General features: G+C 40.7%; 1 protein-coding gene across 1 annotated transcript in view; it reads right to left on the reverse strand.

Moving 5' to 3' along the window:
* Positions 1-15,190, reverse strand: part of LOC128755270 (pyruvate carboxylase, mitochondrial-like) — a 174,878-nt gene that overhangs the window by 101,775 nt on the left and 57,913 nt on the right. Inside the window, exon 11 of the mRNA XM_053858484.1 lies at positions 10,044-10,206. Within this exon, the coding sequence (XP_053714459.1) occupies positions 10,044-10,206 (163 nt within the window). The remainder of the gene's footprint in view (positions 1-10,043; positions 10,207-15,190) is intronic.

A 15,190-nucleotide genomic window follows, 5' to 3' on the forward strand; every position in this document is an offset into this window, starting at 1 on the left:
ATATGAGCCACACTAAAAAGACATCTGAACAACTTCAATGAGCACTGTTGTGCAATTACAGGAGAAGTGGTTGATCTACCCTGACTCAAGGATGTACCGAAGGGTGACACTAAACTACTTCTTAGTCTTTTTTCTGTCAGGATTTGCCACGGCAAATCAGTTTCTTCAGTCTATCTTGTGCATTTTCGCTACTCATGCATATCCTCTTTATGCAGTCCTTTGTCACATCCATGAGCCTCAATGGCTGTCCTCCTCTTCTTCTTTTGCCCTTCTATTTGTAACAGTGTTCGTCCAACCTTCCCTGTCGCCGCTCTCCACATGTCCAAGCCACTTGAGTATGGCCTCCCTGACTTTGTCTCTGAACTTCTCCACATGATCGCAACCTCCGACGTCTGGTTCTAATTGAATCAATCCCAAAGAAAACCTGAGAATCTTCAAGTCTGACACGTAACTCATTCCTACGAAAACATTTCCTGAAATTCAGTCGTGAGTAAGGATGAAATGAATCTTCCTTTTTATGTCTTTTGTTATCAAATTCAACCACTATGTCTCTTTTTGCTTATTCCCCAGAAGCTAAAATATAGAGGTGCTGATCCTTTCTTCTATCACTGTCAAGACAGGCATTAAAACAGACCAAAAAAATCATAACAATAAATAATAAAGATTAAAATACATAAACAGGGCTTTCCTAAAGGATGTTTTCCATAAGTCTGTCAACAACAAGGAGATTTACTGAGATGTTTTGTGTGACCGTCAACAAATTTTACAATATGAAGAACTCAAACTATTGAGCCTTGAGTTCTTTGGCTTGAACGACTTACAATTTAAAAGAGAGACTGAGTCGGTACCTGCAGATGGACCATTTTATTTTACAATTACGTGTCTGCATGGTTGAGGTCTCCCACCCACGCGGCCCTGACGCTGAAACTCTTGCTGCACCACACGGTGTGAAGTACTGCGGCTCTTAACGTGACTGCATCCCACAGAAGATACTCGACCCTCAACTTGAGCCGGAGAGACGGTTAACAATTATCAGTGTGAAACGTTTACCAAGTCATTTTTTGTTGTTAAAAAAGGATTGTTGTTAAAATCTGGAGCAAGACGATGTGAAAATACATTAAGGAAAAGTTGACAGAGAGGTTTTATAGTAAATGCAGTATTGGTGAAGCATAATTCGTGCAACCTCAAATAAGCTAAACAAGCATGCGAAGAGAAACTGCAAGAGTGTGTTTCCCTCTCACTGTCCTCCAGTCAAGACCTAATTTCAAATTTAAAAAGGGTGAGCAGAAACCCAGAGTGAGTCATGGGGCATGAAAGTGATGGGTCTATGTTGGAACATGCAGCATCAGGAGACAGAGCAGAAACACAGAGTTGAGTGATATAACAGATTATTAAACCATAACCGACTGTGACCACAGAATAAAGTTGTATGTTTCTCACTGCCGATTTTTTCAAAGCTCCTTTGGTTTCAACAAATGGAAATAATTTCTCTATTGAGGATTTTTTTAATCTCAAAGTTAAATGAGATCAGAAGGAAGACCCTTCTGAAGTCGTTCTGCTTTGATGCAGAGTGAAGGATGGAAAAAATGGGGAGGAAGGAATTTTGGCAAAAATGTCTTTAAGTTGATGCTGGGAACAAACTGGATTAACATGGATTACTGAGAGACAGTTGGTTCTTAAGCACTGCCAAACATTAGTGATATCAGTGAGGAACATGCAAGCGCACACGCACACACACACACACACACACTCAACTCAAATGAATGTCAAAATACAACAGGAAACGGACCATGAAAAGCAGGGAGCATGTGAGAAATACAACATTTTTTTATTAAGTCACAGTTTATTAATTTGGAAATTTCTGTTTCAACCAAAACTTTTCTGTATGTACAGAAGCAAAAAGTGGAAGAATTTTGAGTGCAACATCTAGTTATTGATCCTTTTTATTAAAGATCCAGTAGCATTAGAATATTGCTTGTTCATGTATCTTCTTAAGGAACATTTATGCTCAATGTTACAGAGCGAACCTTCTGTCGGGCTCTGTGTTCATTTCGTCAATATTTCGGCACTTTTCCACAAAGCTTAAGGATAGGGCCCCAACAGAGCAATATCACTGGAAACCGTGGCGGCAGTGTTGCAGTTGCTATCGAATGCGTCTCTCTAATGAAACACAAAAGAGATATAACAATCTACCAGTCGCAATATTTAATGACCACCACCTCCTGCAATACTTTCTCCATTTTGTCTTTTGTTTTCCATCTACTTTAACTGGCTTGTACAGTGTAAAGGTGAGTCTACAGTTCCTACTTCTTCTCCAGCATTTTATTCTAGTTTTGGGGAGTTTCCACTCAAATCTTCCACGGTAATGACCTCAGCATACAGCATACAAATCATCATTCTTTGTGTGTTTACATTTTGTAACACATTTAATTGGTACTGTATTTAGTTTAAGATACACCTCAGTGGCCTAGGAGTGAAACATCATCTTAGCCATGGGCTCTGAAGCAGAGACAGGTTAAAAAAAAACAACAAAAAAACATGATCTCCACACTATAGCAGATCGTCAACACGTTCTAATCTGTCACAATCTAAAATCGTCATATCCATATTCACACACCCCTAGAGTGAGATCACAAAACAACACATCAGAATAGGTGAGATAAAAAGCAAAGAGAAGGAAATAGTGGGACACACACAGAGAGGGCGCACAATGAGATCATAGGATACCAAAAGGATCAGGGGAGCAGGTGTGTGTGAAAAGAGAAATGAGAGAATGTTATTTGGAAATAAGAAGCTGTAGATAGACGAATGAAGGAGCGTCAAATAAGGGAAAGATTTCTTTAGAGAGTGACGGAGGAGGGCAAGTATGAGAGAAAAGAAAATGAGACCGGAGTGTAAAAATTAGATGAAATGACAAAAAAAAAAGTTGGGAAAATATAAAGGGAAAAACCGTGCACAGGACAGATGGATGGAGGAGAGAAGAACGACAGACGAGAGGTTAAGACATAACACTCATCTGGCTGAAGAGGGAAGTAAACATGAAGACAGATGAGTAGGGGAACGGAGTAAGGAGGAAAGGAAAATAGAGCATGACAAAACAACGAGGAACATCAGAGAAAGAACACACTTTCATGAGTAGCTACTGTAAGTGTATACTATGTATACTGTACGTGTACAACTCCAAACACATGCCTGTACAAGCAAGCACACATTTCTACAAACGCACTAGAGCTACTTAAACTCCAAGACAATTTGTGACACAACAAAACAGTTCATCCAGTCGTTCCTTAACAAAAGTGCAAGAACCTCTTATCAGTTGAGAATATTGAGAAAGTCTCAACAAATCGTTTTAATAAATTGCTGCTACCACCTTGTCTAGACTCAATCATTTAATACTTTACCATTTCCCGGCAAAGGTCAAAGCCATTTTTATATATATATAAAAAAAAAAAAACAAGATAAGAATACTAAGCAGAAGAAAAAAAAAGGTGTTTTGTTTGATTTTACACATTAACAAGTCTGTGGTAGTCCACGCAGGAGAGCCTTAGTCATCCATGATGACATCAACAGTCCAGTTCTTTTCATGCAACGACTGAAGCTTACCGATTGCGACAGATGTGGAATATAGACAGAATTTGAGGGATGATTTCCCATTTGTGAGTGTGTGCGGCTCTGTACGCCTTTTAAGCTGTCTGAGCATGTGTTGCTTCTTTTGTAGCCATTATTGATGTTGTAATTTTTCTGTTATTACCAGACAAATTCATTGAAATGCTCTGAGAAAATCCCCCCCAAAAGAGTGAAGCAGGCTACAATGGGGATATCTTTAAGTGTGACGACAGAGGGTGTTAATCCTTATTTTACTGCTTCTTCATTTGAAACGAGGGACTGACAAATAACGAGTCCGCGATATGAGGAGTGGCAGGGAAATAATGGGACAACAACGTGAACTGCATGAGCAATGGTGCTCTAATGGAGGGAATGGAGAAATGTCACTTGCTAAAACACAGAGTTAATGTAGGTCCATGATTACTATGGCGATGAGCTAAGATGGGAGGGCAGGGAATGAGGGGGCAGGGGGCCGGGTCAGACTCTCATTTTGACACGACAGAATCATCAGGATGAGTTTCAGTGTTTAGCAGGGGTCATAAATGTGACATACCATGGATTTGAAAGATGAAAATAGCAATAATAAAGTATGCTCAGGATATCCATTTAGGCTCACTACGCTGGAGTAATCCTGGCTTTGATTTAGTTAGAGTCAGATTAGCTTTCATCCATGTGGAGGCAAGATGGATTTCATTCTTTCATTCTCAGCTTAGGCTACGGTTGACTTATGGCAACATGAAGATTCAAGGAAGTTAACGTCCAGTTATATCAAAATCAAGTTTCATTACATTGTGCGTAGATTGGCGTTATCTTACACATGTATCAGCACAACTGGGAACTGGAGCCAACTGGGGGGTGTGCAGTGCGTCTGGAGAGTGGTGATAAAAGTTGTTGTATTGGCTGCCAGGATGCAAGGATTAGAGCAGGGGTGAGCTGGTCCTCAAGGGCCGCAGTGCGTGCAGGTTTTTGTTGCACACACAGATTCACCAATCCGGTATCCGGTGCTGCTAGTTTCACCTGACATCTGATTGGTCAAACTTGATTGCCCTTTCCAGATCAGTTTAGACACCCCTGGTTAAGAGTCAGTATCTCTGACACAAAGACGACAAGCAGAGTTAGAGTTAGAAGAGTCAGAGTTAAGGACGCTTAGGTTGTCAATCGGAGTGATGAGCAAGAACAAAAATGAGCATATATCAGAAGCACAGCTCATGTAGAAGGTTTGGAGACAAAGATAGGGAGATCATACTCATGAAACATGGAGAAGAAAGACAGGTAACGTGTTGGCTGAAGAACGTTAGAAATGTTGGTTCCAGGAAAAGGAAGAAAACCACTGACGTTCATGCACGCAGTAAATGAAGACATGATTAAGAGGTGTGTCGAGGGAGGACAATAAAGATGGTTTACGGTGGAGGAGGGCAACTTGCAGTGGCAACCCCAGATGGGAAATGATGCACTACATGCGGAGTCAATTTAGCTTTAAAAAGTAAGTACTTAAATTTAATTCACCCAAACGCCTCTCTAATGAAGCCATGATCAAAGAAGCTTGATCCATTTGGAGTCCATTACGCTTTTTGATACAGACAGGCAGGCAGGCCAGATGAGCTCCGAGACACACTCTGCTCCGCTCACTATTTTCACTATCTTCAGTAAGATGAACCAGCAAAGACGACACATCTTTCATATTCATGTTGAGAAAGACAAAGTAGTTCCCGGTGTGTTGTTTTGTTTCACTGAATTATGCACAGTGGGTAGTGAAACTGTGCTCCACTGTTTTTAAGTTTCGGTCAAGAAATGGAGGCGCCTCTTAACCAATCAGATACCCCAATTGCAGCTGATTGAAGAATCTGCATAATGTGTGGAAGATTGCTCTAATTACAAAGGAACCTATTTCCTTCTCTCTCTCCCTCCCTCTCTCTCTCTCTGCCGTAAACACACACATATACACAAGTGAGTTGTTCATAATATCATGAATACAACAAGAGACTAATGCAAATGTGTTCTACTAAAAGAGACAAACAGGAAGAAATGCATGATGGGAAAGAAATAGTTTGCATATTCAAGTCTCTTTCGCACTAATACAAGGGATGGCAGTGTTTGTCTTGTTTATTTTAAAAGGGAGCAGATGCAGATCCATGCAAAGTTCAAACTGTTGGACACGCTTTTCGGTACCTCTCAACTGCCTCAGACAAAGAGAGCAGAGAGTAAACATCACTTTAGACTGAACAGGGAAAAGAAGATGAAGTAGGTGAGGGAGCTAGAGAGCAGAAAATGAGCGGCCCAGTGAGGTAGGGAGGAGCAGCAGGAATCGTCTTATTACCTGCCGGTCTGTTGTGTAGAGTGTAGAAAGAGTAGGAGGTGTGAAGGAGAGCAGGAGTGGGAAATGCAAGAGATGGAGCAGTGGACATGAGGCAGCGAATTACCGCATCGGCTGACAGCAAAGAGAAGATCTCCATATAATGAGTCTTTCTAGTAACAGCTCCACAAGTATGCGACAACGTAACAACGTGAATGACGGTGGCAAGCAGACATGTCATTATCCCAGCCAGAGGTATATGAAAGGAAAGGAAGGAATTGTGCCTTCAGTAAATTGCTTCAACTGTATATTTGCTAGGAGGCCTAACAGGCCTTTGTTTTTAAGAAGACGCTTGAATGAATACAAGATATAACACTGAGAGCAGCCAAACTTTTTCAGTGTAATTACAATGATTTACAAGTCTCTGATCAGCCCTTTCTTTTCTTCAGAGAATCAAGCAGTCCTTCCTACTGCAGTCTTTGAAAACAGATGTGTCAGATCTTTCTTTTCCGCGATATACCCGGCACTCTCTGTGGGTCTGCCAAATCTAACATCATATATCATCGACCAAGGTGTTGAGTTTGGAGACATTTCACAGCAGGTTTTGGTCTGCGTTCACAATAAATGATGTTGAGATTGAGGTTTTATCTTATGAGTATCAGTTTGCGGTCGTTTTTAATGTGCAGCCTTGAGTAAACCTCTTGGTCCCAGCAGTAAAATTTGGCTAGAACCACCGCTCCTGGCCAGTTAAACGAAATGCACTTTCATGGAATTTCATCTCAAAATGAGTCCTAGAAGATAGGTCCAAATTTTTCCATTTTAAGCCTGACTGTCGATGAGCCTTACTTGCGATGACTTTTTAAGAAATTATATTATTTCATTATTTTCATATTGTTTTCTGAGGCTACTATTTTGTTACACTTCCACGTGTGTGTGTGTGTGTGTGTGTGTGTGTGTGTGTTTAAGCATATGTAACCTAGTGAGGTCCAATTTTGGGGAAAACACCACCTTGTGGGGTCCTTGCCGTTTGTGGGGCACGCCTAGTACTTTTTGGTATTTGGGGGATTTTATTTTACTTGTGTGCCGGTCCTCACAAGGTTAAGTCTCAATTTTAGGATTAAAACATCATAATTGAATTTAAGTTGGCTTTAAGTCGTGGTTAAGGCTAGCCATTTGTTTTCGACTGAGTGGTTTAGAGGGAAGGCTGGGGAAAGCATAATAATCAATGAAATGTCCTCACAAAACATGAAAACCTGACTGAGCATGTGTTTTTCCATTCACCATCTTTTAATATAGTACAATTCATGTTTTGTTAAATTTGAGTATTTTCTGTAATCGAAATATCTTGACATTCCTCTGTATTTTAGGCGAGAGAAAAGCAAGTCTAAATGCCACAATACCAATCTTAGCTACAGATTCTCATAATGCCTCAGAAGACAGTATCCACCTCCCTTGCTTAGCAGGAAACCATACCACCAAACTTTCAAAGATAGCTTTTGTTTGAAGCTTATTGAGCGGGTTGATAAGAGTCTGACGACCAACACACTCCTAAAACCACCAGGGGGCAATTAAAACCTGTTGGCCTTCCCACCACACCCTGTATGCCACATGCACATTTTGCATCATTATGTCATTCCCCCATCTCTCCTTTGAGCTTCTACATCCTCGATGTGAGGTAGCTTCAAAGTTTCCTGCTGCCGGTGTATTGTCAGTCATTATTTCCGCCTATAAATTCTGCTCATCACCAATGCCTTCTCCCTCACACTCATGGCTAATGAAGAGAGTTCCTGCAGTGCCAGTGGGAAGATAGGACCCCTGCAGCAGAAGCATGTGGCCTACCTCTCTGGCCATTAGCAGCTGATGACCTTGCATCCAGCCTTTGCTAATAAATGAATACATGGTTCGATTTCAGCAACCATGATGTTCGCTTCATCCATATTGCATGGTGATGGAGGAGGCAGTTACCCTGTCAACATGTTTCCTAACTGGGCTGTGCAGCTGAATGGCGCAGGGAGGCGGTGGAGGCTCTGAGCAGGGAGGAGGATAAGAAGCAACAGATGGAAAGAGGTAGTGGGACTTCAGGTGGAGGAGGAATTAAGTGGGTAAAGGGACATTTTGGAGAAAAGTTCAGCAAAGTAAAATAGACTTTATGTAAATCATACATATTCAACACTTTTTGTCCACTTTGTAAACATCTCTTATCGAAAGACTATCAAAGACTAATTATCCATTTTAGCAGGCAAAAGAATGGTTCTGAAACAAAGATTAACAATATTTGCAGATGCTATTTTATGAGTGCTTCTGCATCAAATGACTGTGCAGCCCTGTGGTAGGAATAAACAATTCTGAAGCCACATGAGGTTTTTCCATAATCAAAAACCCTGCTAGATATTTTGAGGGAATCCAAGATACATTCTATATTCTATGTGTTGTGAAATAAAATCAGGAGTGTATGGATATGAATTCCCTAAGCTTTAGAGACAAAATGTCATGGGACATCTTGACTTCTTTATTGTTGTTACAGTGTAACAAATTGTTATACTCTGCCACACACATCACCAAAATATGGGAATGGCTGATTAAAAAGTCGAAGAAATCCTTCCAACTAGTTTAGAAGTTTTAAGTTAGTTAGTTTTTAAGGTAAAGGAACTGTAGTACTCTGAGGGAATAAGCCAACAATGTAGTCATTGAATCAAGACAAGCAGGGCCCACCTGGACTATCAGGATGGTTGCTTGACACCAAATCTCTCACTGAGGATCAAGCTCTATAGCTAATGTGCAAGTTAAACACGATGAAGCTCATGTTAGGAGGCGAAAGGCACTCAGTTATACACTTCCAACAGGTTGGCCATAAACTTTACTACACTTCAGCGGCTTACATTTCAAGGATTCTCTCAGACATTCTCAAGCTGATAGCAGGAATGTACGAAAACGCTTGGACTCCACAGCATCCATCAAAAAACAACGAAGCACGGAACAAAAAAGCGATGGACTTGAGACGACAGAAATTAATGTGTGCACAGTAAAACTTCATTCCGCCTGCTCGCTCTGAACCAACAGACAGATTAGATGTTTAATTGGAAATCCACTGGTGCAAATCGACTCAGGTCACTTTCAAGGAGACGCACATCTCCATCAGCAGATGAGGATGGTGGGGAAACAATCAGTAATCTAAACACCAACTTCTTCTGACGACTTCCAATAAAATGTTAGGGAATTGAACATATTTGTGTTTTATTTCTTCCCGCGAGCAGAATGTTTTATTTTTCACACAAGGTTCGATTTGTTTTTCGTTGTGCAAACAGCCATTTTGTTCTCATTAGATGGTGTTTTAATTCCCTCCTGCCTGCTTTTATTGATCCTAACAGGCGTTCATTTCCATTTAATTATTCGGAAAGAGCTCTGTGACACGGTTAATACCAATAAACGCTAATAGTGAGCAGGCAAATGAAGGAGAAGAACCCCAGGGTGGGTGAGGTTGGGTGGGCTGCGACAGTCATGTGAAGGACAAAAGTAGATAGCAGCTAGTTAGTGATTAGATTGGAAAGAAAAGGAACACGAGAATTACAAGAAGACATCACCACAAGATAAAGCCTTTTGATTAAAATGTCAACAGTATTGAATTACAAACCTCTTTCACTTAACATTTTGGACAATATCTGAGGTCCTGCTAATGGTGTACAGGGGCTGTTTACATACACATCCAGCAAAGGCCAAATTTTAGGCTAGTGGCAAGTTAGGCAAGTTATGTGAGGGTTTGGGTGGGTCACCTTGGGTCACCTTAATGCTACGACACTCTCACTCTATTTAGATGCTTATTCTATACGAGCCAAAAAGACAGATAGCAATTTTAACTATCGCGAAGGAGTTGTTTTGCTGGAATTTATCTGTCTGTCACATGAACATATTTCAATTACATTTCCTGTAAACTGATCATGGGACAGTGATGATTAAATTTGGAGTGTGTTCCAGAGTCTGCACCCTGTAGACTGCAGAGTTGCCCACAGAGCAGCACCAGCTCAAAAGACTCCTTCTTAGTTTTCTACTGAGTTGTACGAGTTCCAAAATGCCACTTCCACCTGCTTCAATGTTATCACAGCGTACCAGCTATAGAAGAAACATTTAAAAGGAAAAAATGTCCCACCTCAATCCTGCCAGTGTCGGGCTGGAACCCACGGGCTGGGTCCTCAGTGGTCACTCGACACTGAATGGCACAGCCATTCACTCGGATCTTGTCTTGTTTCAGGCCTAAATCGGACAGGCTTCGCCCCTCGCACACATGCAGCTGAGCATGCACCAGGTCCACACTGGAGGGAGACAAAAACAGTCCATCATTGTCATGAAAGCCTTTGCAGCAGCAACAAACTTAAAGTTGACCATTAAAGCCCATTAAAGTAACTTCTAACTATTGGGATGGTGGGCATGTACACTGAAGTGTATGTATGTCTGAAATTGATTTACATCAAACTCTATGATTAATACACTGCTATTTAAAGTGAAATAATATTTCTGCAACAACTGCGCCTCATTTCGTGTTATATAAAGTAGCTGATTAAAAGCTCATGATGCAACAATTTAGTGAAGAGAAGTGTATTTTCAAGATGCAAAATGAGATTCATCACCACTTCTGTAATTAGAATAAATGTGAGTTACTACTAGGTAAAGCTACACAATGGAACACTAACAGAGAGAAAGGGAAAGACCAACATCATTCATCATTCTGTCACTTCTTCAGGCTGTGAACGGGACGACTGAGAGCAGTTTCACAATCTCAACGTCGCTTAATGAGCATAAATCCAAGCCAACATAGAAAACAATAACTCATCGTCTTTACTCTGCTCTGAATTGGAGATGAGGAACGTACCTGCTTAAAATATTGTCGAAAATAACAAAACAGTTTAGACATCAAGACCAAATTTGATTTAAAAAAAAAATACAACTTTTTGAAAAAATAAAAATAAAAATACAATTTCATCACTGTGCACCTTATTATTACATGAATAGTTATTGTTCTAACAGTATAATATAGTCCTGGCCAACCCGGCTCTTTTCCCAGTTTCATGCGGCTCTTCACCAAATTATCATTCCCTAAACTAAACGTATGGCATGTGTTTCACCTGTTATTCATTGTCCTTACATATTTGTAGGATGTGGCTCTTTTCAGCAACAAAGTAAAACAATGTGGCTCTTAGCCTCTGACTGGTTGACCACCCCTGGTCTAGTATTTTGCCTAAAAAGGAATTATGTATGTCATGCCAAAACAGAATAAGACAGCATGTGGGTGTTGCAAATATACACAATATTGAACGTAAAGCTGCTGGGCCTGATGAACACATGGTGAGGTTATTTTTAACCTCCCCTACCCCCCCACCCTCTTTGTTTCCCTCTGTTCACCAGACCCACCCTTCTGCATTAATAAAAGAATGAAAGCACCAGAATAGTTTTAGTTCACTATTAGCTGGCTCCCCGCTCGCTGGGGTCTGTTGGCTGTGAATATTCAGGTGGTGTGACTGCGAGGTGTGCAGCTGTGCACAGTAAGCATCGACATCTTTCCCCATGAATTTTAATGGCCAAGTCTGGAAGGCACGGTGGCCAATGATAAAACCAGTCGGGCTCCTCAGTCGGTACAGAAAACTATCAGCGCTCATGTTCAACACAGTCAGGCTGATGTCTTTGCTGCTTCATCACAGGGCATTGAGATTCAGGAGGCTGCCGCAAAGTTAGCCAGGAAAGGGATGAATTTGGAGAAAGTTACTGGCATAAAAACAGCTGCTCAAGAAGCAGGGAACTGCAGCGGAGTCACTTAAGATATGCAATAAAGACTAAGGTGATGATGGTCTTTGTCCAAACGGCAATTATGTCCACTTCCAACAGCGAGAGTCGGACTTCACAGCAGACAATTCACAGAGACAATAGTGAAAATGGAAAAAAAAAAAAATCAAGTTCCACAGAATGACTGAGGTTTCTAAAACCCACTGATTCAATTTTAAATCGGGGATCATTCCCCGTTACTCAAGAGGTTCTTCTCTGCTTAAGGACTCTTCTTACAACAGCTTAGAGACGACCAATTAAAATCCTTACAAACGAATGAGCTGCTGGGAAACTGGAAAGCATTAACAAAGACAGACACTCTGCAGCCCAAAGAGCTGGAATACCATCACATATTAGTTTTAGATCACAGGAGAAGACTTCAAGGGTGACTGCAGGTTATCAGGTGACCAAAGTTCAATAGCCTTTCATTAAAATGAGGCTTAATTAACATTAATTATCCTGTCAGCCTTGAGTTATGCAGGATTGAAATCAGAGAGGGTGTATAATGAACTGACCTATGACATACATGCACAAGAAAAGAGGGGAAATACTGAGGCACGACTAGGACTTAAGGACACCAGCTTGACTCGTCCATATCAGGTTCCAGTCAGTATTGGATGTGCATGGGCATCATGTTAAAAGAACGTACCACTGAAGTCAGCTCAGCGATCACTCACTTTTTCAACAGCTCATATGCAAGACTTAAGAAAATTCTGTGCCATTTCAGAATGTGACATTTTCAGTGGTCTTCGATGCACTTACTGGAGTTCTGAAAATCACTTTCACAAGCACAGAACTGCCCTGCTGAGAGTTTCTCATGATGGAGAGGAACAGCAGCGTCCAGCGCAGGATTGCTTTTTAAAATGATTTGAGTTGTCCAACTGTGGCTGTCCAGTCCAGTTGTTGATCAGAATCAGAACCACAAGTTAGATTTTTAATGTGTTTGTACTTTCAAGTAAAAAATAGTATGATTTATAAACATGTATTTGGTGTCTCTGTATTACCCACTGGTTTGGAGGCATAAAGCTGCTGAAAAAGACTGCATGGAGTTCCAGACATGTGGATTTAAAAATGTTTCAGAAATGATAGCTTGATTACTTACAGTCAATATTCACCAGGTGAGACAGTGTCGGTTTTGAAAATCTCAGAGCAACTTCCGATGACTTAAGTGCAGTATTCCTCGCCTATCTAAATGTATTTCATTAGCGTCACGCTAAAAAAAGGAATCCTTCAGTTGACCTCGGCGGAAACAATCAATACTATGAAAACCAAGAAATCACTGAAGAGTCAGTCGAGCTGCTCTCACAGAAATGTTCGACACCAGACAGTGGGACCTCAGCTACGTATATTTGATTGTATTTTGACAGACAAATTGAAATTCGTCACGGCACTTTGCAATGTAGTCTGTGAGCTGCTAATGCTACTGCTCTGACCTGGCAATAATGAAATCGGTTTTCGAAAAAAGGTGGTGGCCATGTCAGTGTGACAAAAATCTCATAGAAACTTTTGAATAATTCATTATATCTTATGAATACTCTCACAATGCATTACAGAAAGAAAATTAGAGAAAGCACTTATGACATCCAGGGTGATTGGCCAGTCCCCAGACCTTCAATGCACCATCACGAAACATGAAAAGTGCATTAGCAAGCTTACAATGGAACCTGAGGGAATGTCAGCACGCACGCGCGCACACACACACACACACACACACACACACACACACACACACACCCAATCTGTCACACGTGCGCAAGACTGAGGACTAATTGTGTATCATTTTCCGCAGTTTCTCTCTGAGCTTGTTAGCAGAGGAGCTGGGGTGGCTCTATGCCCAGAACTAAACTGGGGTGAGGAGTGTGAGGGTGGGGGGTTGTGGGTTAAAGGGGGTGGAAGCTAGCTCATCACATCCATGAAAAAGGAGAAACGACATAGCAGCACAATAAAATGAAATCTGCTGATTGAGTCAAGAGATGCTGGGTGACAAAGTGAATAAAGAGACAAGAGGGAAGCTCAGCATCCCTGACAGAGGAGTCAAGGATAAAGGAGTGGAAAGCTGTGGGAGGATGGAAGGGGATGAAAAGCTGGGTGTCGAGAAGGGGGAAAAGGCAACGTAAAGGAGATTACATTTGAAAGGGATAGAAAAAATGAAATGAAAGGGAACAGAAGAAGAAAATAAAGAGGTCGAAGGATATGGAGGGAGAAGGGAGCATTCATAAAGAGGATAAGTTCAACGTAGTAGGACCAGATCAAGTGCAAGTGTGGAGTCAGGTGTTATTTTTTAAAATAACCATATGTTTATACAACCCATTCAGCAGATTTGGTCAGAGAAAAGAATAACTTTTGTGTGTGTTTGGCTCCACAAATCATTAGAGTAGTGTGTACCATCATCTGGACATTAACCCATCTTACCTGAATACTACATCAATCAACATGTATGATTCAGATGCTACTGACATTAACATGGAAGCAGCCTATAAGTGCTGAAAACAGAATCCATGGCTTCAGTTGTGATCAGGCACTGCCAAGATAAATGTTTGGTGTGTTGCACCAGAGAAGAAGTCTTCATGGTCAGGTCACTGAATTGCGCGGTCACTGAATTGACAGAACATAATCACAAATGCTGCTTACACTGTAAAGACAAACTGACTGATTTTCATTAACAAGAAAATAAGTGACACCCACATCAGATAAGACAGAAAAACAGTTATCAGGTGAAGGATGAACAGTGGGGAGTTGAAGGAATTTACCACTAATCACCACCACCACCAATAATCATACAAATACTGTAAATAAATAAATAGATCCTAAAACTTTCATAAAATTTCCACAGCAAAAACATATCTTCCCAGTCACAAATACAGTACTAATATTACTACTAGTACTACTAATAATAATAATACAAACAAACAACAAAATAACACTACTACGATTTCAAACCATAAATACCCCAAAGTGAGTTTTAAATGGACAGGAAATATCACTGGGACAGAAAAAGCTTGTCATTGATCCAACAGAAATTAAATACTACAGATGGGCTGACAGGCGATTTATCATGAACAGTCTAATATTCGCAAGGTGGGTTCATATTTATAGACAGAACATATAGAAATAAAAGCAAAATCATAAACGTCCAAGACATAAATGAGATTGATTGAAACAAGTCAATAATACTTGACTTTCTTGCAGGTATTCATGCTCCCTCAGCACCAGTAACACATTTTAGCCCAGGCCCTAAAAGAAAGTTATTCTTACCTCAAACATTAATGACTGTAAAGTAACATTATGGATTCAAACTCTTCCGCTTAAATCGATTCTATTCCAAGACCAAAGGACTGTCAAGAGACACTAGGGACCTAATTGAGATGTGGTACATAATGAGGAGAAGAAACGCAGTTTCGTGAGCAAAAACACTACAACACAAAAGGTTTCCTTTTGGGATAATGCTCACTATCGACAAGAGGCAGACAAACCAAATTA

Source organism: Synchiropus splendidus, chromosome 3 (genome assembly GCF_027744825.2).
Source record: "Synchiropus splendidus isolate RoL2022-P1 chromosome 3, RoL_Sspl_1.0, whole genome shotgun sequence".
Classification (NCBI taxonomy): domain Eukaryota; kingdom Metazoa; phylum Chordata; class Actinopteri; order Syngnathiformes; family Callionymidae; genus Synchiropus; species Synchiropus splendidus.